This window comes from Cygnus atratus, chromosome 8 (genome assembly GCF_013377495.2).
Source record: "Cygnus atratus isolate AKBS03 ecotype Queensland, Australia chromosome 8, CAtr_DNAZoo_HiC_assembly, whole genome shotgun sequence".
Taxonomy (NCBI): domain Eukaryota; kingdom Metazoa; phylum Chordata; class Aves; order Anseriformes; family Anatidae; genus Cygnus; species Cygnus atratus.
The window spans coordinates 5,348,695-5,374,166 of NC_066369.1; the positions used below are offsets into that span (position 1 = coordinate 5,348,695).

General features: G+C 36.9%; 1 protein-coding gene across 3 annotated transcripts in view; it reads left to right on the forward strand.

The window, feature by feature from the left end:
* Positions 1 to 25,472, forward strand: part of NTNG1 (netrin G1) — a 156,387-nt gene that overhangs the window by 122,254 nt on the left and 8,661 nt on the right. The window contains exons 8-9 of one of the 3 annotated variants that reach the window (XM_035538041.2): positions 362 to 529; positions 6,101 to 6,238. The exons of 1 other annotated variant lie outside the window; for it this stretch is intronic. In XM_035538041.2, the coding sequence (XP_035393934.1) occupies positions 362 to 529; positions 6,101 to 6,238 (306 nt within the window). The remainder of the gene's footprint in view (positions 1 to 361; positions 530 to 6,100; positions 6,239 to 25,472) is intronic. One more of the 3 variants, XM_035538039.2, reaches the window with a different exon arrangement.

Below are 25,472 nucleotides of genomic sequence, written 5' to 3' on the forward strand. Positions count from 1 at the left end.
GTCTTTATCTATACTCATCTCGAATATGAAAAAAAAAAAAAGACATGCATTTCTATCAGCGGAAACTGAGCCTCCAGTACCCCTGAAAGGTTTACAACTGCAAATGCTTCAGTTCCATCAGGTCTGCCAACAGCAGTCAGTCTTTGACATCATGCCATGGTGGTCGGGTCACACTAACCTGCCTGAAACAACCCTCACTTTCATTGCAGATAAACATCTGCTGTTGTCCATGTTACATTGATTAACATGTATGTGCCATTCATTCATATTTCTTTCCATAGTTCATTTTTACTAAGCATGTAATGTGCTATTACTCTGCTGCTGTATACATTTTGTATACATTTCTGTTCTTCCTTGAAAGACTGTGAATGCTTCGGGCACTCCAACCGGTGCAGTTACATCGAGCTGCTCAATACGGTCATTTGCGTGAGCTGTAAGCACAACACTAGAGGTCAGCACTGTGAGTTATGCAGGCTGGGCTACTTCAGAAATGCTTCTGCAGAGCTGGACGATGAAAATGTATGCATAGGTCAGTCCCGGGGTAACTGCGGCTTTTTTTCTGTGCCTTTTAAGCTACCGGCAGCTGCTAGGGACCACTGCTGCTTACTTGCCAGATGAGCCAGAATGAGCTTTTTCAATGGATAAGAACATCTGTGTAGACTTTCCATCTCGTTGCCATAGTTGCCATTGTAGCCCCAAGGAAGTATTTTGAATCTGTACATGATGAAGAACCTCCTGGCTAAGAGTCCAGGGAAGACTTTCCCAGGAAGCCCCTGAGAAATTGACTGTGCTGTCCTGCGGGAGGGAGCTACACTGGAGTTGCACACACATAAACATGGTAGGGTTGAGTCTTAAATCCCTGTTCCCAGTCTAACTTTTGGAATTATTAGTACACTATTGAATACTGGCCTGTAGACCTATGAAAGTTGCCAGGTGTGTGAATAGAACATGGGAACTGGTGTTTATTAACTCCTTTTAACTCATTCCAATTTTAAAATTAAATGTAGCACCAAATTCTACTCTCAGGCACATGGCTGTAAAATGCAGTCTTAACTCCTCTCTTCCTTAGAGAGGAAACTGAAATTTTGCCCGTGTGATTAGGAGTAGCATTTGTAAAAGCTGTTTGGCATTATGTAAATTTAGAAGTAGGACTCCTAGATGAAAACAGTGCTTTAAACCTAGCATCTGATATAAATATCCAAAATGCAGAAGTCAAGAAAATTTCAAGAAAATATCAGAACACAAAAAATAGAAAAAATGTCACACTAGAAGACGCATTATTCTCTTATCACCACACACAGAACACAGCAAAAGGCAGAGGGCCCTAGGTGAAGACTGAGGATACTCAATAAAAGGTAGCTTCAGTAGTTAACAGGTAGCCATAAAAGGCACTATTCAAACAACAATTTCATTATGTATTGTTGCTCATAGACATAAGCATCAGAAGAACATTCCCTGGATTTCCACTGTGATTGTTTTTTCTTTCCAAGAAGGAAAAGAAAAAGGAAAGAAAGAAGTAACTAAGATTTTCATGCCAAAATGGACTACGGGTGAATAGGTTATACTTTAATATTTTTTTTATAATTCATTCCTGAAATTCAAGCCAGAATTTATTTACTTTGCTATTATTTGTTTCAGTTTACAGCTCGTCAGATTTACATTCTATTTTGTGATAAACACCCAGATCCATCCACGCACTGCATTTTACATGTCCTTCTTTTAACTTTGCTTGGCAACACATTCAGAAAATGCATGATTTCCTTTGACATTAATTAGTCTGAGCTAATAGGAACTTTAATAGGCAAGTCATGATTTCTTATGAGGAGGTTAACCCAATTCAGTGTTCTCAGTAAGAAGTACTGTCCCTCATATTTGTTTGATGTAGATGAAGGACATCATTGGTGTGACCGCCAGGGCTATATAATTTCAGCTGTCTAAATAGGCCTAATGAGTGTGATACTAAATTACTCTATTTGGGATTTTTCACCAGCTTCTGCAGTAAATTGTTTTCCCATGTACACTGAAATGCTAAGACAGCATCTGTAGCCATGTCATTAAGACCAGGAAGTTAATAAGCCGGGAGTCAAAAATAAGTAGATTTTTAATTAATATGCAAGTGATACATTTAGAATGTCTTAGTAAAACAACTGTGTACTTCATAATTGCTCAGACACTACAGAAATAAAATAAACTCTAATTTAACAAGAGTCTCCAAAAAATAAAAAGGCACAAAGTGGTGGTCCATTTGCAGGCTTTCCCACCTCAATGTAAGCAGAATTCTCATGGACTCCCATGAGAACCGTACTATGTGAGATGACTATAGGATCAACCTTGTTTTGCTACATATAAGGTAATTTATTTAAATAATATTCTCATTGGACTGGATTTTGAGGATCACAGTGATCATACTGCATACAAAATCTGTGATATCGCAGCTGATTCACCAACTTTAGACTTAAGACTGAAGACCAGGAGTAACTTTTGTAATACTTCTGGTTTAGAGCCAGTGGAGTGCAGTAGATACCTAAGACCTTCTCAGAGGGGAGGGGAAAAAAAAAAAAAAAAAGTTTGTGCTTAAAGTGCTTTCCTGAACTGGGGCTGCTCAGATTTAATCCTGCAAAGTGTGGTATATTTGCATCTCAGAGGGTAAATGGATTCACCATCCTTCTGGGTCAAGCACAAGGAGTCTTGCTCTATTGGAAACGCTCATTTCTCTTTTCTCTAAGAGCAGTGTTTTGGATTTTAAGTATGAGTGGAATTTTGGCATTAACATTTTAATAAGCAGATTTCCAGTGACACATGCAAACCTTATTCCTGTATGAAAGTCTTACTTTTCCAGGTTAATTCTTTCCTCTTCAGCCACATACTTAAAGTCAAAAATGTTTGGATAAGCTAGTTTAATGGCAGCAAACAAGGGTTTGTCTCTGATTTATCAAAACTACTTACACAATCTTAAAAAATATATATGGTAAGTATATGGATAACATGAATCTTAACTAATGAAAATGTTTCATTTTTAAAACTGACAAAGTTACAAAGAATTTAAATATTGAGAGGGTTGTGGTTTTTTTGTTTTGTTTTTTGGAGGGGGTGGTTTTTTTGTTTTGTTTTTAACAGTGAAGCACAGTGTAACACTCTATACAGTGGGCTAAAATCTAATTTCGTTATGTCTTAAAATTTATTTTGCTTCTTAAGAAATTCATTTCCTAAAATGAATCATCAAAGATTTGTGGATTTGTCAATTGACTGCAAAATTACCTCCAATGGGCAACAGCAATTTCTAAATAAATCAAGGTAGTTTAAAGAAAAAAAATGCACTTGACATGCTTGCAGTGAAAAAGAATTGAACAGAATTTGAAGAGCATTTTTATTTTTTACAAGCTCTTGATAAAGTCCTAATAATTCTTTCTTTCAGTGAATATGTACACTGGCAAGCACAAATAGCATTGAAACCACCAAGTAGACCCAGAGTAATAAATCATTTCTTCCTTTGCCTTATGACATAAACATTAAAATAGTCATTACTGTCTCACCAATAACAAAGCCAACCTTGCAGTCACTTGGGCTTAAGCTTCAGTTATCAACTGTGAGAACTTTTTATAAACTCTAATGGTAACTAATTAAGTGAACCTTAAGGGTTGTCCTGTAGCCACTGTCAACCCAGACTGACAGTGGCAAGTCTGCAAGCTTCAGCCCATTTTCCCAACCTTCTTTTTTATTTATTTTCACTGTATTTTATTACAGCAGCTTTATATTAATACATCGCACCTCAGTGAAAAGATTACTACTACTGTCATATTCCCAGCCATTACAGTCACCAGATTCAGGTCAGGAGGAAAATTCCTACCCAGTTAAATCAGCAGAGACTAGTTTTTCCCTACCTTGGAACATGGTGTGTGGTCTACTTGCTAGGATGATCTGGAAATGTTATTTAATGCCTTGCTGTTGCAAGGCCATTAATGTTAACCACTGTCTCATAACCACAGTAACATACTGGGATCATAGCTTTTGATCTTTCTGATGTCTTAGGTATTTGACAGGTGTTGGGAAGTGTTCTATAGCCTGACATAGTGTGTTGGACAATGAGCTTGGATGCTCTGTTGGCTTGTCTAGGTTATATGGCTGTGGTATCAACTGTGCACTGGGAAAGATGGAGGCTAGATTCAGTTACTAAAGGTTACCAGGACTGTGTTGTGTCCTGGTTTGATCTACCACTTTTACAGAAAAGGTTTTACTTAAAGTATCTATGTTCCCTTAAACAGCACACTAGAGGCCTGGTACTTTTTACGTTTTTAGATGACAGAGTTCAGTAGGAAAGTTCTCACTGACTCAGGGTCAGGTTCTTGTTCTGTGACCAACATAACATCATGCTTCTATAGCATTCAATGCCACAGGCCATACATTTCTTCATAAACACTTGTTTAAATCACTGTAGGTCTATTATATCCAATTAGTTTTGATGTATAAGAACTGGCTGTTTCTAATGCAATTCTAGACTTTTTGCCTTTCAAGATTTTCTATAAACACTCTAAACAAATTTGACTTCCTGCATTCAGTACGTATCTCTGCTCTGTGCATATTTACATAAACATTTCATATATCCAATTCACGTCTGAATTGCCAGCTTTTCAAATGGCACTCACTGCGGTATAATCATGCTCAATTTTGCACAGTCTTTTTGGCATGTCAACGTTCAACTTCATTAATGAATGTTGCTATCTAATTGACTCTATTATTATTGTGGAACTCTGTTTGCCAAAGGTAACTACTCTTCATCAGCATGCCAAATGTTCAAAGTGTCATCTGTAATTTATGGGTAATAAACACTGATACAACAGATGACAAATGTCTTTCTAATAATGTTTTTTCCTGTTACAGTTTTTCCATTGTATTTTTTAATATTTTACTTCCAAGTTGAACAACATTTTGTCATTTACAATATCACTGAATTTTAACCTAATGCTATGGAACAATTTCCTAAGGTAGTCAAAGCAGCACCAATTCAGAGACACACAAAGCCAGATTCTCAGCAGGTTGCCCAGATTCAGGAATTGATTTATCTATCTTTTGCCTTCAACAACAGCAGAGATCAGACGCTGCCAAAATGTAAGTGTGTCTGCAGTCTCAGTTGACAGTAGAGTTACTCTGGGTCTACATGGGTCTACATACAAATAAGATATGGCCACTTAAATTTAAAAAATGAATAGGAATGCCAAAAATTAACTCTGCTTGCTACTGTCTTGTCTTCTTTGTTTTATTAGCCAAAACTGAACATGAATATTATAATCATGTTAAAGAAAAGGGTTGTGATTGAAGAAGACTACACATTCCCCTGCAGTACCTGTTCTGGGAGGAAATGGGTTACCCTAGTCATTCTTTAATTAGGTCAACACACACGTGGAAATAAGTATCAGGGAAAGAGCCTCATTACATCTTCCATCTGCCCACTGGGAGGTGAGAGAAATGAAAATGGCAACATAAAGCGAGTTCTGATAAGTTTTGCATTACTGCTCACCTCAAGTTTATCATTGTGGAATATGTAAAAGGTTTATTAATGTCACTGCTAAATACAATCTCATCAGTTTAATGACAAATATCCATATACATGGTTATACTTCTCCACACTATAAAGGAAGACTATCTTGGAAATAAGTAAAGTGCATTTATATAACCATCTAAAGCAATTCAGCACTCAGAAAAATATTGAGTAATATAAATAAGCCTATTTTAATGATGTGAGACATTTCACCCTAATGATGTATTGATATACAAAGCTTTCCTAACATTCACTAAATTGTCAAAAACATTCTTACCAGAACAGAATCTGGTACAATCACTTATTCTCAAAGAACATGGTATCTTCTGCCTTTACATCTTTTGTGTTTACTTTCTCTCTTCATATCATAAAACGTCTCTTCCTGAAATGACATATGCAAACAAATAAATGGACTATAGTAATTATATTCACTACTTTAGATATCATTAATAGACAGTCTTCCTTTACCTTTAACACTGGAAATGCAGCCTTTATTGGTATTAAATGAATTATCACCTTATGTAGACCTGAATCCAGTGTGTGTGTGTTGTCTTGTTTCTGCAGACTGTTATTGTAACCCTTTTGGTTCAGTCCATGATCGCTGTAATGACAGAGGATTTTGTGAGTGTAAGGAGGGAACATCAGGGCCTAAATGTGATAAATGTCTGCCGGGATATATCTGGCACAGCTTGGGCTGTCAACGTAAGTAACTCAGAGTTGCCCCTTTCCTGCAGCTTTGCTGCATCTGTGTCTGTATGCTATCATGTGCAGCTACTTAAGGGCAGAAAATGAGCAAAACCTCTACAAGCTGTAAGAATGCCACACTGCCAATCTTTATGGAGATTCCCAGATGAGGACAGTAGATTGACTGTTCCATCCATTAATTTTAATGTACTTTCAGTGTCCTCTCTCTCGCTCCTGATAACACCTGCAGAAGCTCCCACTGAAATACATAAATATGCGTGCCTTGCCAAACGTGAAGTAGGTTTTGTGTACTAAAACATCAGCATATTAACTCTAACTTTAAAATTCTTACTGAAAGACAAAAGGTAATTTCTCTGCATGTTTCCTTTTTTCTATACTCAACTTCAGCCTATTTGATTAACTGAACTATGCTTTAATACATTAGAACTATGTCTCTGAACAATAAAACTGCAACACACTACTTCATTACTTGTTATAATTAGTGAAAACCAGATAAAAGAGAAAGATAATTTTTTAAAAGTATACTTCTTTAAAAATAGGTGCTGAAATTTGGTATAAATATTATTAGAAGCAGATGTTTCAATGCTTAGTTGTATATTTAGATCCTTTTCTGGTTAGCAGGTCTTGTGAATGAGTGGAAATAGCACACCAGTACATATAGGATTAGGCTTTTATTGCCAATTTCTTTTGTAATAGATTCTGAAGATTTATTCTTTATAACTGTTTTGATCACCTACTTGGAGAAACTCTGAAGAGTCCTCTCACGTTCTTCTTTCACCTTTTCTCCCTGCCTCTCTGCATGCTTCCACATAGACACATTAAACAGAGATTCCTCTAACAGCTTGCTTTTGATTTGTAAGGCTGAGAAACACAAGAGAATGTAATTACTGACACTGATTAGCCAAACATAAAATTGACCAGAGAGCCACGCAAATTCTCTAAATGCTCTAAAACAAACATAAATTTTAAATCATAAGTTAAAGAAACAATAAAGATGGAGATTACCCCTTCCTCTCTAAACAATGAATAGTCTGAAATAGAAAACCTAGGCTTGTGACAGTTCAGTAAACGTGTCTGAAAACCAACAAATGCAGAATTTCAAGACAAACTGTAATAATTAATCAATTATCATTAAACTCATACATGAATAGAAAGGAAGGTTGCATTGGCAAGGCAGCTAAATGTTACCTGAGAAAATTGGACTCTGCCTCTGCCAGAAAGCTCCTGTCTGTATTTGGGCTGGTTGTTTAAACCATATTTTTTGTGTGTGGTTGCTAACTTCATTCCCATTTGCTGGGTGCCTGCCCTTGAGTTCTGTTTCACAAAACGTGGAGTACATACAGTTCCAACAGAAAGCAGGTGAAGTACTTTTCAAACCTCCAAGCCCTCTATCATTAATATTTTGAAAAATCAGATCCTAGGTATCTCAAAACCAGCATTTGAAATCACAGGATCTTGCTTTGCCTGTGCACCCCTTATGTAGGAGGAGGTTGTCACCTCCCCTGCACCTTACCCTAGGTACCAGCAAAATAAGCATTAGAATTTGCAAAGCATCGAGATATGGTAGTAACAGGAAGGAAAAAGAAAAAAAAAAAAGAAACTGAAAAGAAGGAAATCGATATGATTCTCTGAAGCAGAATTTGAATAAAACATAGCAAACATTTATGTCTGCATCATGGGTTTAAATAAAATATTAAGTAGCTGAGATATTGAACAAGGCTGGAGATCTGTGGAGTGAATTGTACGGTCATATAATATTATATATACACACACACCAGGTTGTTAAATCTGTAAAAGTAAATACTTATTAACTATTTCCTGTCTTCTCAGGTTTGGACTTTATAAGCTCAATAATGTTTTTCTAATTAGGATTTTTTGAGCCCAACATATAAAAAGCCTGATTTTAGCTGAATCAGAGTATTTGTAAAACCTTTAGACAGTTTCTGGAAATGCAAGCCAGTGCCTTTTTATTTGCTGACAAAACTAATTAAGTGTCCCTGTGTTGTTATTTTATGAACAAATCTCCATGTGATTGTGTAACTGTCAGATATTCTCCAAGTTCTATCAAATTATCTGATCAAATTTAGAAGAAAAACAACTAGATGCAGTTGTCAGTTCTATGGAACAGACACCAAATTGCCATGTTTTACCAAGCACACACTGATTGAAATCTTGCTTCAAGTCTTTTCATGGAGGAACAGAATTCCAATTCATTTAATTTTGAAGCACAGCAATTTTACCTCTGTTATCTTTTCATTGAAATCTAAACAAATGACTGGACAAACAAGCAAACCCTGATATATACAGGAAAAACAGGAACTTATTCTTCTGCCTTAGCAAAGCACAAAAGGATTATTTGTCTGGACATGTAGTGTATGGTTGCGATTTGTTTCCCTTGAGCTTGCGCTGTCCAGAAATATATATATGCAAAGATGGATACTCACAAAGCACATCAATGTGTGGTTGTTTACTTTTTGTCATACAAAGCCTATCGGCATTATTAAGAAAATCTATTTTTATGGAGCTTTGTTGCTATACATCATTGACCTAGGGCAACCAGAAGCTTGACCTATAAATAAGTAAGTTAAATCTATACCATAGCTAGTTTAATTACTTGTATGATTGCGTAAGTAAATGGAGTGGCTTAGTTTAAAATATTAGTAATCCTATTTGGGAAAAACAATGCTGGAAGTCCGGTTGTGTTCTAAGGCTCACAATATATCATTTGACAAATTACTGTTCAAAGTCTACCTTGTACGACACTTGGGCGAAAGAGACAGAAGCTATTATCCTCAGAAGTATTCATTTAGGTACTGCACTCATACCGATTTCATCTAAAACCTTTGAGGATCTAGGCAGAGTGCTCATCACTTGCGTCTCTGTACATTCAGAGGTCAGATGCAATTTTAGACTTCGCCTCCCAGATAAAAAGCACCATAATAACAGCTGTTATCTTACTGAATTCAAGGTTTATGCTGCACAGACATAGTGGTCAGCAGGGTCTGGTTGGTACAGGAAGGTTTGCTGCCCTCAGGAAAAAGAGGCAGAATAGATGCAACTGTGCCTCTAAGCCCTCCCCCTGGACCCATCCATGCCGCAGGCACCAAGCACGCAGGGGAGGCAGCTGGGGTTTAGCTTTCCACCACCCTTCCAGATATGCACAATGGTTTTCTCACCAGCACACATACAGAGATCAAAGCATAAGGAGTGTATTACAAACTGAGCAGTCTGGTCCTGAAACTCTTTTAGAATTCCAGAAACAGGAGGAACTGCATAGCTGTATTTCATTTTTCTACGCTATAGTAATTAAACAATTTCCTTTAAAAATGAATGTAGAAACAGAAGAAAACAAAGCTCCAAACCCAGAAAGAGACTTAACCAGTAACTACAGCTGTTCTGGGCCAGTCCTGAACTGAACACAGTGCTCTGTGATAAGGGGAACCTGTAAAAAAAAATTAGAAGCATCTACACAGAACTGCCTGAGTTTGAAAAATGAATGAAGATAAAATATTATGCAAGAGCATTCATTCAATTTTCCAAGTGTACAACTCAAAGTATTGTATCTTTCATATTTCTTGTCCATGACATTTCAGGTGACTGTTCTATACACGCAGGAGTGTTTGAAAATAACACCTTTTAATATCACTTGCGCAACAGTCGATTCCAAAAACAGCCACATGTTTACCCAATCTGACAAAGAACAAGTGCCACTCTTGCCAAACTCAGCTTAGCAGCATAGCTCTAATTTTCATTATGCATGATTATCCAATGGGGAAAAAGGTGAGGGAAAGTCCAATGATTACTATGACTCACTAGCTCCCTTCATATAGCTAATGAGCAAATACAGAGCTTGAACCTTCAGTCCTGCAGCCCCACAAAGCCTAGACTGAGAACAAGAGTTACCAACAGTAGCTTGCACCCCAGTTAAATTCAGTACGTTATTTCTTGTGAATCATTGTTTTAAATCATTTGTTTCAATGGTGTAAATGTAAATGTTAAACAATTAGCAAGTAAGTTTTCAGTCAGATGCCTTATGTCAAGCTCTGAATAGTTTCGTTTATTTTACCCTCTTTTTTTTTCCTATTTTATTTTTTTTTTGTTAAAGCAGGCAGAGGATTACAATTACACTCTTATCTTCAATGCTCAAGCTGCACTCAGTGCTTGTATCTGGACTGAACTTTTATCGCTCTGCAGCCTGTTAGATAGTTCACATTCTGTTACAGCGTGCATTTGACTTACATGATTAAATACATTTTTTTCTGCATTTTATGATGTTACAAATGTGAGAACCCAAGGCATTTGATCAAAATCATGCAGATTGAATTTCCAAAGAAAATGAAACCTGAAATTGTGATCCTGTAAATTACAGTAACATTTGCTTGTGGAAGTTTGCATTCACAGTTCAACAAGAAAAGGTGCATTACCTTCCATTTCTTAAAATACATCATATTCTTCTTTAGATAATAGATAGATTTAGATAGATTTTTAGATAGATTAAGTATGTAAATGTAATGTTCTCTTCCCATTGTCTCTCCCCTGGAAGCTTAGTGAGTTTTTATACTTGTTTGTACGCAGGTGCATCTGTCCTTCGATATCTGCACATTGAATTTGTGTGTGGGGAACTATATTCTGTAAAAAGAAACAAATTCAAAACCAGAAAGCCCTGCTTTCCGGTTCACCTTTGCAACCACCTGTGCATGGGGCCACAGACAATCCATTTATACCTTTTTCCATCCTTTTACCAGTGGCAAGGCCACAAAAGGAATTTCCCCTCTGCACAGGTGCAGTATAGACTTCTACTTCTGGTCTGTTTTGGTGCCAGGACTGGTGCTAGCAAGTGTACTGCCACCCTTGGAGCCAGAAGGAAATAAAATAAAACAAAAAGAATTTATTGAAAAATATGAAGTTCTGATGGGGTTGAACATGGCGGTCCCTAAGGAACAATTTGCCCTTGGACTCGACACATAAAACGCTGCTTTCCCAATACCTCTTTTACATGATTGTTATGCAGACTAAAGAAATTGTGTGTGTATAGGGATTTGGATGTCAGAGGAACGGACTCTGCTTCAAACTACTCCCAATTTAAATGCAGAATAATTCTCCTTAAACCAATTCAGAATCCCTCTGCTTCAGCTCAAGGCAAAGTACAGCTCATGGGTGTAAGGACAAGCAAGGCAAAATTACAAACAAAATTACAGTGTTATCAAGCCTGATTCTCAGATGATTCAAAACACCGATTCCATTAGCCTCAGTGGGAGCATGCTGACTTACTATACATGTAATGCCATACTGATAGCCTGAGCCTTCAAACCTGAGGAAACAATGTGTTAATAAGCACGTTTACATTAATTCCAAAACACACGGCCCACAGAATAACTATACAGATAAACTGATACATAGAAAATATTTTTACTATCCAAGTATGAATATCATGGAATTATATTTTTTTAATGAGATACTGGACTTGGAGAAAAAGAAGGCTGATATCTCCCTGCAGAGAGGATATTTAAAAATAAATAAATGCCACACCACAAATACCGTATTTAACAAAAAAAAAATTAAATGAAACACCTTTCCTCTATGAAGAGCATAGAGAAGAAAATAAAAGCATGGGATGCTGTCTACATATAGGTATTTTAGAGATCTACATAGTTAGCATAAAATGGCTAGACTGGGGATCAAGCCTCAAGCTGCTCTTAGTACTGCTGCTTCAAAACCTGTCAAATGTTGTGAAAAGAGAGCAGCCTACAAAGGGAATAGACTAGAGTGACATCGTGAGTGCTCAAGCAGGTTATCTCGGTGCCTCTGAGCTGGCAGGAAGGCTTCTACGAAAAGGATCAGGATTGTGAGCTAGGTAACACCTGTGTGTGGGGAAGCCCCTAGGGATAACAGATCATAAAACAAACAGAATGAAGCATAGGGTAGGGGGTTAGCTAGCCTAAGTTAGCATCTTATTAAGAGGCACTAGGTTCTTAACAGACTCCAGCTCTTCAATTCGGGAGATTTATTCTGATAACCTGGTGATCAGATTTGCTTTCTCCAACGTGAAAATGAATTGTACAGAAGCACACGTAACCCTTAATAGAACAATTCTTCCCCAGCAAGGTAAAGGCTTGGATTGGAGCAAAGAGGTTGTTCTCCTGGTGATCTGGCCAAGGTATCAGCTTCAAAGGTGCTATTCCACAGCTGCCTAAGTTGCTTTAATTGCAGGTGCTGCAATCCCCCTTCTCCCAGTTACCAGCTATTTAATCCCCCATCCCCAGTAACATCTCAGGCACTTGTTGGACCCATCCCTGAACCATCTCAGAACTAACTCAGCAGGACACTAAAGAGACAAGAAAATTTTCCTCTGCTTTAGTTCTGTGATACGACTCAGCCAGGGGTTGAACAAGCAGGAGCACCCAGGAAGGGCATCACCCCCTGGGCTGGGGCATGATGTGACCCTGGCAACCGGCAGTGAGGCTGCACTACGCAGCCCTGCAATACAGCACATGCTGGGGAAATGAGGGATCAGCATCTCCTCTTTCCCTCATTAGACCATTCACGTTATACTCTAGCAAGCTGTTGGCATTTGTACCAGACAAAGCTACACAATTTAAGAACAAGCAGGTGGATAATTAGGGAGACTTCCTAAAAAAATTCAAAACTGTTCTGTATTCACCCCCACTCCTCCCAGAAAAACACCTAACCTATAGAATAACACAAAACTCTAAGATCTGCTTGTACTGAGGTGGTACAGTAACATTTTGCAGACTGAAGAACTGTTTTTCGATGTGCAGAGCCAAAATGAACAATAGTGATAGACATGATCAGAGTCCATTTCACAACAGTCCAGTCTAGTAAGAAGGAATGTGATTTGCAGATACTTCAGTATTTTTGGTGCCGTGTCACGGGAGCATTCTGAATAACTAAATACTAGGAAATTCATAAAAAGTCCAACAAGTAGCATTATTTGTTTTCTTTAGTCAGATGATTTTAAAATGGTTAATATTTGATAGCACAATGATAAATATTTTAATACAGTATATTGCACTCAGTTAGGAGTAGATCAAAAATATACAAAGTAAGCTCCATGAAATAAACTTTTATTAGGAACATGAAATAGAACATAAAGCTTGATAGCAATTACTGTTTAATCTATTCACATTTGGAAACGTATTGAAGAGGAAATTTATAAAGCAGTTAATTGTTATGAATTATTAAGTGTTCATTTGAACAGTGATGAGCAGGACTACTTCTCCTCTGAAAATGTCATGCTTTCCTTTCAAGCCTGCTCAGTGGCCATAACTATAATTTGCCTGCTCACTACCTTTTTATGAGAACTGAAATAAAAAGATCTATACCACCACAGACACACCCAAATGGGACATTTTTTATAAAGGGGCCTTAAAAGGATCATTTAGGAGTACGTAAAATAATCTCTATTCTACTTAACTGGAGATAAAAACTACTGACCTGATGCAATTAAAGGTAGTTGACACTTGCTATCTTGCCATCAATATAACTGATAGCAATGCTGACAGCAGCACATGCTAATTATTAAGGCTTCAGGATTTAGAGCTTTAACTTGGTTTACACGTGTCCAATTACAACTCCTCCAAGAGATCTTTCTGTTCATGCTGATAGCAATATGAAAATCACAGTTCAGTTTAGAAAGAGCTGATAGGTGTGAACTTGCAAGGTATTGACTGCCTTCCACGAGAGGAGCTAGCCTCCCCCAGTGCTATTATGCTATTAAAGGTAAATAATAATAAATAAATCTTGCCTAGCTTCCACCTTCAATGGATTTCAGAGTTCTTCTAGGTACAGGGGGCACACCTGATGTTAAGGTGCATTTCTGCCCTGAATTTTAATATGCTGAAAGGATTTAATCCTAAAGTAATCAGCAATTTCTGTCTTCAGGTTTCATAGAATCATAGAATATCCTGAGTTGGAAGGGACCCACAAGGATCATCAAGTCCAACTCCTAGGTTTGTATTTCTACAGAGCTGAGTATTGTAGTATCTAACAGCGATGACATGCATTTAATGACATAGTGCAACTATTTGAGGTACTTTCCAAAAGATTTTGGCTTTTGTCATTGACAGTATTTTTAATGAGTAATCTATACAGGTGAAATAAACTCTCATCAGACAACATTTTAAAGAAATTTAGTTGAGCTAAAAGAGTTTAGTACCAACAGGTTGAGTACTTCAGCAATGAATTTCTGAAAATAAGCAGGACCTTTCAAGATATGAGCTTTTAACTCAAATGCTTAACAGAAGTGCTTTTTTTTTTTTTAAATATTATTCCCACTTCACTCCATTGTTTTCTGAGCATCTTACCTTGTCTATGGTAAAGCTGGTCTTTAAAACCTCTCACTCCTGTGAGTCGTGTTTTTCTTCACGTTTGCATGCTTATAGCCACTAGAACACCTTGCAGTAGAAACCTGAGAAAATCTGCACTGAAGTCTGCACAGGGATCAATTTAATCCAGTTTTCTGTATTTGACAGTAGTATTGAGTGGTATTTCATTCACCACAAGTATCCAAACTCTAGAAAGCTACTGCTTTAGTTACTTTCTTAGCCAAAGAATTCATCAATATCTTCATACTTAGTTGGTCTCAATGTGACTTTTATCCACTGATTTGTCTAATCACTTCTGGAGACATTCATTCATTCCAAACATCCTGTTTGGATAACAAAATTCACTGTTCCATTATACAAAATAGCCATAAAATTCACCATTTCATTATACCAAGTGTCTTTGTTTTAACCAGCTGACTGACGATTTCATTTGGTATTTCTTAGTTCTTGGACAGAAGAGGTAAAAGGTAGTAAGAATAAATGAATGATCATGTCCAGTTCACCTTTGCCAGAGCATTTATGATTTTATAGATGTCTGTTGTATTTTTCTTCAATCTATCTTCCCTTTTTTATGCTGAGGAATACTAATCTGTTTAATCCCCCCTTTACCTGCAACAGTTTATATCTATGATCAGACTTCACCCTACCGTTTTTGGTAGTACTATATACTTTCTCAATATGCAGGACTTTAGACTTAAAGAGATAGGTGCATCCTGAACTCATATGGTGGCATTGTGGTGTTTTCTGTTTCATTCTTTTTTCCTGTCCTAAAAATTTCAAGATTCTATTCATCTTTTTGACTGATACAGAGCATTAAGTCAAAATTGTCAGTAAATTACACGGAACTACTCTTAAAGTCTCTTTCTTAAATGGTAAAAAGCCAAATATCTATAGAGATAGAGGATTTTGCTATACATTACTTGTCAAAAACCAATTTCATCTACCGTTTTATTGTACTATAACCCAGCATCTTAGAAATTATTCTGAAGATCTTTACAGCCCCAATACTTTTGTAATACGAACAAACTTTATTATGTTACTTTTCACTCACTTTTCTAGCGCAGTTCTGCACGTATAATTCCTGACGTGATTCTTACAGGACTAAGTAGTAGTCTCTTTTCAGTTGAAATAATTGACATTTATTCTTACCCTTTTTCCCATTATTTAATTCATGATTATACCATGAAAAAAAATACGCTTATTGCATGACTGCCTGGTTTCTTTGAAAAATGTTACTGAGGGATCTCGTGAAATGCTTTTGGAGATTCATGTTATCAACTTGATCACCTGTGTCCACATGCTGCTTACCAATTCCTTCAAAAAATTATCTCCTAGATTTGTGCACAACTATTTCCTGTGATTTCCCTCTACAAAAAAAAAAAATTTGCTCTTCCCTGCTTATAATGCTTACTCATCTATTTGCTAATTCTGTTCTTCATTACAGTTCCCATCAATTTGCTTGCTGCAGAAGTACTTACTAGTCTGTAGTTCCTCTAACTCTCCTTGGGGCTTTCTAAAAATCCTGTCTGTAAAAGTCCCTTCTTGTAGTTAAGGAAGCCAGTCTTGGCAATTAAATTAGTAAAACCACAGGTAAGAGAAATTTTTTGTTTTGTTTTGTTTTTTGTTTTTTTTTTTTTAATTGGGTCAATATTACTTGTTTCCTGTCATCTGATAGAACACACTGTTCTCCATTTTTTAAGAATGGTTTGCATATAATTTGAGGTGCCTCCAGAGTTTGTTCCCATCAAGAGAGGCAGTGACATAGTAATTTCCTGAAGCTCTTCCACATACTGAATACTTGACAGACTTTTTTTCCATGAACGTATCTTGTACACCATTCATTTGTTCTAGAGACTTCCTGGGAAGCTTCTACTTCTGCTGTGTTTCAAAAATAATAATAATAAAAAAAGAACTACTAATTTTGTGAATTTAATGCATCACTTTAAATTCTTTCTGGCCTTCCTTGGTACCTTAACATGTTCTTAGAGCTGAAGTACTAGTGTTGATGCTCTTTTCTTTTTTCCTTCATTTCATTATAATTTCAGAATTGTTATTCTTTCTTTACTGTTTGTAAATAAATCTCTTTATAAAGTTTTCCTTTACTCTGCTGCTAACAAGGCATTTTTTATAACTATACTTTTCAATAGTGGTCTTGGTTTTGATACTCACTTTATGCTGCGTCTATAATATGACTGGCTCACCAAATCATCTGCAAGCATTATGCCCCTTTAGCTTCTCCTAGCATTTATTTCTAAAAAGTGCATGCATGATGATATCCTCTTACCCTGGATCTTTACCCTTGAGACATGTAACCTTGCAGTGACTTCATATACACCTTGAAGTTAAACATGCAAGTAAATATTTTGACAAGGAACATGAGAATGATAAAATTAGAAACGAAAGCTTGGTCTCATAAACGTCAGTCCAGCTTTTTAGTCAGAACTTCTTAGTCAGACTATTCCTCTTTACTGCAGATGATTTAGTCAAGCTGTTCATACGAATAAGAACCTTGAAAGTGAATGAAGTTTTGCAGGATTTACCCAATATGTATTTAGACGGGGCTCATAGCCCCTACGCAAGTACTGTGATGTTCTGTAAAATGTTAATGGTATTACTCCTTTCAATCTCTTTCATCACTGCAATTTTGAAGCACGATTTTGTTGATTTCAAACTGCTCTCACATTGGACTACATCTAATGGCAAAATCGTTTAAAAAGACTTTTAATGGGAGCGGAGTCAAGCCCACTGTAATTATGTTGGCTTCTAAAGAGAATAATTAAATTGTTAATAAAACTTTTACCTATAATCATCAAGTGAGAAGAGAAAGCTGTGACAGTGCTGGAAGTTTAAAGATTTCTACAGAGAATAGGAATGAGTATGATCATAATTCAGATGCTGGTAATTAACGTATGTAGAAAGTCTATCAACTTGGTAAATTACATTAAAGGGGCCATGTTCATTCGTATGATGATTAAAGCATTACGCCCAAAACTATTTTGTGTTTTTTACAACTGCAGCTTGAACAAGTACTTCTTTATATGCTATTTTCTTCCTTTTTTTTTTCTTTCTAACAACTATGTCTTTTTGTTCAGATAGAAGTGGAAAGCTACATAAAAACAACTGCGCTGATGCCATTGGCTGAATCTAAAGACAATATTTTGATTTGTACTTGTCTTTGCCTATTACTTTACCCATTCCATTCCCTTTCTAGAGTTAGTGGAGTAACTTTGCAAATCTTTCATGCTTTTCAGACATACACAGATGGCATGTGTTTTCCAGATGTAGAAAGAAAAGTATAAAAAAATATGTCTGCTGATAAACCAAAATATTGCTCCAGCTTATGAACCCAGTGGTGGAGCTGTGTACTGAGTATCTCTGAATTGCTAAACAGAAAGCCATCATTATCTTTCTAGGACTCTTAGCTGCTAGCCCCATTTCTTACTGTAGTTCATACTTAAATTTAAAGGCTTTTCCAATGGACCCCAAAATCTATTCTTGCACTTCAAAACTGCTAGGCCACTTTTACCCATATACACTAATCATTTTCAGCTCCCATACACACTGACAGGCGTGGGAGCAACCAACATCTCCAGTATTCTCTGTACAGAAATAGCTGTCTATTGCAGACAATTTAGTTGGGTGTTCTGTTAATGAGATGCTTCACCATTGAGCTCTGAATATTATACATACTTTAAATGGGAAATGAACTTCCCTTTAAAGTGAGAATATCTTGAAATAGGACTCCTACTTTGAAGAGTTGAAAATTTCATTTCCAAGGAGAGTAAAGAGTTTCACCACATGTAGCTCTTTCTTTCAGGAACTGAAGCTGCATTTTGATAGTGAGGCAATAAGCACTGACTAGAATCCAGAGAGAACAAGTTACTCTCACAAGGTTCAGAAAACTGGCTTACTTCCTACTGATTTCAAGAACAAGAAAATCCCACAATAAGATTTAAACTGGGGCCATTAGTGCAAGGAAATTCATATTGAGGGCAAACATAGCATCCTTAAATCAGCCCCATTGTGTCGACATTATGCAGCAAACTGCAGCTCTCTGCAAAAGACTTCAGTTCTCAGAAAAAAATCATTCCATATATCTTTACAGACAGATTACAAAATTGTATTGCAATGGAAATGTCTTTAAAAAGAGCCAGGTGTTTTGAAATGACTCAAATTACATACGCACACATGGCAGTTGGTACACTGGGAAGACATCATGAAACACAGGCATGTACACAGCATAATTTCTGCAAGGGTTTGGAAATTTGGATCCAGATTTACACCACCTATCAGAGTAAAGCCATATAGTGCTATAATTTTTGTGCAATGACCTGCTAGTTCATGCAAAGCCCTTACTGATTTAAAACACAAATTAAAAGATGCTTAGAGAAGCGTACTCTGTTTTTATCTTTTCTTTTATTCAGTGGCACTATGATGACTTAACGATGCTGCAGCCCACGCCTGCTCTGCAGCATTAGAAGACCTTGACTGTGTTGCAGATAGAAAACACTGAGCCAGCCAAGATGTGTTGTGCACCTCCCTCACCTTCTCCCACCCATCCTGGCTTTGGCCCAAATACCTCTCTTCCAGTTCCAGCCCCTTCCTTTCAGCATTCATCTTTCTTTGATTCTAGCAGATACTCATTCCATAGCTTTCTTGCAGTCTTCAGAAAGCCATCATCCCACTCAGATCTGCCATGTTACCACTTAAAAAACACTGTCTCACACAGGCAACATAAAACCTCTGCATTTCACACTCCACTCATGCTCTTACTTCACTGTGCCTGTCTTTCAAACCTGATCAGGAAACCGTGCTGGAGTCTCTCCTGCCCCAAGACCATGTATCTATGCAAAGGTTGGCATTACCTGTGACATGATGGCTAGCTGTGCTTGCCACGTACCTCCATGGAGCAGGAGGAAACTCAGTGTTTAGCCTCAGTGTTTGATCCTTCATAAGAGTCCCGGCATAGAGCAGTCCTACAAAAAGTCATCCTACCTGGAATTACAGCCTTTTCTCATCTTCCAACATCATGTGTATGCATGCATCCATCACCTGGGACTCTACAAAGGCATGCCATAAACACTGGTTCTCACCGTAAGAGGGGGGTGTAATACAGTTCTGGAGGAGATTTGTGAGCAGAGGAGGCAGATTTCCATTGCAGTCCTTGCCAAATCTGCTGAAAGAGAAGGATGAACATGTGATCAGAGCTATGGGCATTCAGCTTCTGTAAGGTAGGGGCACACATGAGAGGATGGCTTGGGACACAGGACAAGACTGGACTGGAAGAGATAAGCTTGTCAGGAAATACAGCTTCATTATCCAAATAGTATTTAGCAGAACTCTTCCTTTTCTCTAAAAGTCCCTCAAGGAAAAATACTCAGACTCTTTTAAATAATCTACATTTTAGAAGTACATTTTCATTGTGTGTAACTCTTCCTTAAGGTGAGTGTATGAGTTAGTAACATTGTTATATGCACAGCATGAGAAAGAAGATTAAGTTCTTGGCTGTTCAGTCTCACATAGGAGTGGAAGACTTGTTGAGTAAAGCAGTTACTCCTTTTCAACATGAAGCTTGAATGTATTGATACAATATATGTATCGAAATATGTAACACTGATTATAAAGCAACTTATTTTACCTGTGTCCAGAATAATGGAGTCTGCTATTATTTTTCAATTCTAGCCTAATAAACTAAATAATAGCACAATAAACTAGCACATTCTAGCACAATAAACTAAAAAATGGAGAAAATTTTAAATACAATAAAGCAATTGCTTCTAAGTGAAATCATACTTTGCAGTTCTCTGTCCCTTGAGGATCTCAGGTTATTTCAGTCTTCACTAATAATTAAATTCTAACACATTTGTGCATCAAAAGTTATGCAAGAACCTTCCCCTCTGTTAAGCACAGAAGAAAAGAGTTTTTACTCTTAGAGTATTTTAACTCAAAACTTTGTGTGTGAATTATCTGAACGTTTTGTCATAGTAAGCACTATCAATACAGATGTTTAAACACGCTATCTTTAGTTCATTTGAGCATATAAAGAACTTTTCTGACAAACATATATGCACTGAGTGCTCTCTTTCCAAGTCTAAGCCAGGCCTGTTGTTACTCAGATGTTTTCTAAACTGTAGTGAAACTCTGTAGTTGATAAAAAAGAGATTGGTGCCATTGTTTAAATTTTGCAATAACTTATTAATAACAGCCTGCATAATAATATTGTGAAAAATATATAGATCAGCCTGTCTGTTGTATCTATCAATCTGTCAAAATGAACTGTGCATTTTAACTGTGTAGTTACCAAAACATCACTTTTGGAAAGACAAATAAATAACAGGGGCCTTTGAAATTTTAAAAGGCAGTATAATCAAAGACAGTTATTTTGTAGTGTGCTTTAGTACAGGAGTCCTTTGGACTTCACATTAAATGATGTGATAATGTAAGTCAGTTAAAAAAAATAAAAGTTGTTTTCAACAACACTAGCTAAGTTGATCACGTTGTTTACACCTGCACAGCATATTGCAGAAAAACTAGTGTGCCTGAAAAGGACTGTCTTGGAATGCAAATGTCTATTATCCATGCTTTCCCATCTAGTGGATGCTCTGTCATGAAGATGAACGCACACTGATACCTAGAGCAAGTCTGTGTGTAACAATAAATATTGTTGATGAAAACTATCATGAAGCAGCTAATAGTTTTAATTATTTAATGCATTAATTTATTAGTTCTCATTTTTGCTGAGTGCTACATGCCAGCTGTTTAAGCCAGTGAAAAGAGTAGTAAAGTAAATCATTACACACATTAAAATCCCACTTACAGGACAGCTTATTATCATCCAGTATATTTCAGAAGGAAATTATGACGTAAGAATCTGCCTGTTCAGTCTCATTTTTCAATTTCACTGCAATTAAAAAAAAAAAAAAGAATAACGTAAGATTTTTTTAAATACCAAGATAAAGCATAGGAGACAAAAAAAGGATTTGCAAATCTTTACCATGTTTCTGATATATGAATATGAAGTTTCTAAAGCTCTGACCAGTCAGATTAAAAGAAGGTACATACATGACACCAGTATTTCTAACTGTAAGAATATTTAAACATCTTATGCAATTGCACACGCCACTTGTAAATGGACAAGATCACATATTCCTTTTTTAACTTGATAGTTTGTAAGCATTTTTCAACCTGAAACTCTCCAAATTCCCTTGGAAATAGTAAACAACTCTGTTGTTGCATTTATCTAAAAAACAGTGCAATGTAGTAAATAGAACTGGAATTCACGGGACCTATGTTTTTACCCTTCTTTTGTTAGCACAGGCAAATCATTTGGCTTTCCTTGGCATCAACCTCTCCATTGTTCACTGGCAGTAATAACTCTTACTCATTCTGAAGAGCTTTGTGAGACCTACGGGGCCATGTTTTTATCCCCATTCCAGAGCTATCTCAACAAAAGCACTCTGAAGCCTTTCATCTACATTCAACACAGTATGTCAACGTAGATGCAGATTATCTCCTGATAATTGTTGCTTTAACAAAATAAAAAATATATATTATCCCTCAAATTTCGTATGTTTTGTAAGAACTTTATAAATGTTTTACCTTTACATTGTAACTAATCTTCACATAAACTCCGAATGTTCATCTGCTGAGAGATCCTAGGCCATTTACGTTGCACACTTGTGTTTTGATCTTCTATAGTAGGGTATTTTGCTTGTGTCTTAGATGCCTCTGTTTTGAAAAATACATTTAAGAGGAACATATGGCAATCATAAATATAAACTTGGCTTTACTCTTACCTATGGTCACCATAACATAGCTGATAAATCACGCTTAATACAGAAATATTTATCTATCAATTACCTCAGAGCTTCCTTTCCCCTTAATATTTACATATGCATCCCATGTTAATATCTTTGTTATTTATGACAGTGTAATTTAAAATTATTGATGTTTCCATTACAAACTCTATTTTATGTAGTTTACTTCATCATAACGTGTATTTCCATTAGATTGTTACTAATTTTTCAAAATGCTCCATGCAATTGGCTTTATTCCAAAGGAGCAAAAATAAGAAAGTTGAAACAGATTATAGATGACAAAAAACTTTAGAATAGCAGTATTTAAAAATTAATTTAGCGTTTATATAACACCTCTTTTGTGTAAAAAATACATAAATTCAACTAGATTATTTAAAAAGAAAAAACATCCACTGAAATGCAAAATCATTACTTTTATCTCAAAGAATTTTCCTACACCATTTTTCCCATTGGCATTCCCATCTGCAAGTGGCATAGAAAAAAAATCAGAAGAACCAACCTTATTGCATCTGAGTGATACTAACCTCATTCATAAAAACGTAGTTGTCAAAACAAAAAACAGGATATGCACATGCACCCATCTATCATATACTTGGGAAGCAAAAAAAAAAAAAAAAACTAGGAGAGAATACAACAAAAATACTATCATTAAATAACATAAGATTATAATTTAATATTAAACTTCTTACCAAGGAACACTGAAAGCATTTTAAGTTTTGTCTACTAAGAACATCAGGATCCAAGGCCATGCAGCTGTTTTGAGGAATACCAATACAAATATGTATCTTCAGATAAGTACTATTGGGGAATTCATGTCATTATTAGAAAAAGCCACCAACTTTGTCTTTCTTTCTCTATTCTTCCATTAAAAAAATAGGAAAATAATTATTAGAATACTCATCTCCTAAAACATTAGAAAATATTTTAAGTTGCGATCGTCTTCTCTGATTTTACTGCCAAAAAGGATTAAGTGTCTAGGGACATTCCATGGGTTTTGAAAGTCTTCAATCCAGCATTCTCTGCGATGGACAGCAGGAAGAGAAGCTTTTGTCTTTGTAAGCAAATTAGAGTTCTGTTTGTATTCAAAACATTCTTGCAAGTCAAAAACCCTAGCGAGTAAACCTGAGGAATATTTATAATCACGTATTTGAATTGCTGACCTTTGGATGCTTCTGCCTTGGTTTGTTCTTCAGGCCGCCTTCTGCTTTTTTGTACTCAGTAGAAGTGATCCTTGTTGTATTTTAAGGAAATACTGTTGTTATGTATGAAGCTGAAAATATATAGCAAAGCCATCCTGCTAGCTTTCCAGACAGGACTGAATTAATTGCCTGACTTAAGATGTCTGATGGCACTGCTCAGGTGCAGGGGAAGTGGGCAGCTCCACAATGCTGGAAAGCCAGAACTTGGGGAGACCAAGGAGGGAAGCTCCCCAGCATGAGGTCCTGCTGCAGTGCCTGAGCAAGGTGAGCAGAGCAGCTTCAGTGGCAACAAGGCCACTGGCTGCAGGTTGCCAGACATGTCCCTTGTAGTGGGTTGGGTCTGGGATCATGCTGGGAAGTCAGACAGAACAGGCAGGGGCAGAATCAACCAGGAGCAGCTGAGCCTGCCAGGTCATGCAGATGAGGACCAAGGCAAGGGTCTGAGTTCAAATGCACTGGTGGGCAGAGGGCACTTGGGTGGAGGCCACAGGCAAAACTTTCCACAGCTCTTACTCACAACTACGGAATTTCTACAGCAGTAGCCTTTAGTGTTTCTTGCATAGCAGCACTGTATCAGAGCAGATGTCAAACACAGGCAGGGGAGCCACAGAGAGCTTTCAGGTAAGAGGGTTGCAGGCTACCCAGAAAAGTCACAGCCTGTTGGCACACCAAAGTACCCAATGGCCACTAGAGACCCACAGGCATCTTGACCCAGCTGGTCTCCTGGCACCACTCCCACAAGCTTGAAACTCTCATAGCTCTCACTACATATCTACCAGCCCTGTGCAAGCACCTGAAATAGCCTCTGGCACCTCCAATGGCAGTACCTGCATGTATTTGGAGAACCATATCCCACCTACCAGCTGTTCAGGGCCTTTTGATGACCACTGCATCTTCTGTATCTGAGGGGTTATTGCACTTAGCCAATTTTTATTGATAGTGGTTATATCCAAACCCTGACCTTGCTGTTGGCACTAGAAAAAAAAAAATAGATTCAATTGCTTCTCTTCCTACTTAAGGAAAGAGAAGACAGATGGTGTAAGAATGTTCTAAGATAGAAATAATGGCACCACTGCTTACAACTTTTTAAGTGGAATATGAATGATAGGGGCATGTAGTGTCCCTGTTGAGTAACTAACGTTATGTTGAAGCTTATTGCTCTCCTGAGATTATCCTAAAATATGGTGAGGGTCATACCAAGTCAGTGGTAGTCCTCCATTAGCAAAGCAATAAAAAGCATGAGGATTTTTTTCCCCCTTTGAGAATCATCCTCTTTTGAAGAAGTATAAAATCAAAACTATCTAAATCATACAACTGAAAGGTTAACTAACCACTTCCTAAAACCAAGGAAGATGGAGAGGTTTATCTCAACAGTAATTCTTATATGATGAAATCTGCATTTGTTTTCGGCCATTTTAACAAGCTATTTGGTGTTGTTTCAGACGAGGCTATTATGACTTCTCTATCATGCAAGAGTATGAAATCCAAAATTCATCTTTCTCCTCATCCTTTTGACAGATTAGATGCATTTCTTCTCAATATCTTTTATTACTTAAATCCAAGAATTTTAGATTAAAAATACAGATGGAAAATGAGAAAGCACAGACATAGCCTGTGAAATAGAGTAACTTTCTATCTCCACTGTCTTTGTACCATGCTTAAAATTAAGTTTGTTCTGTAGAGGATTTTGCATTTTCAGTAGCAAAGCAATCAACTATGGTTACCCATGTGAATGCCAGGATAAATCGGTACCTATTTACAGGAGAGAGGAATCGCCATCCATTCTGTGGCTGTACACAGGAGACAGCTCTGAATAGAAGCTGCATCTTCTAAGTAGAAACTCTGAAGACGTTTCCTGCAATTTGATTAG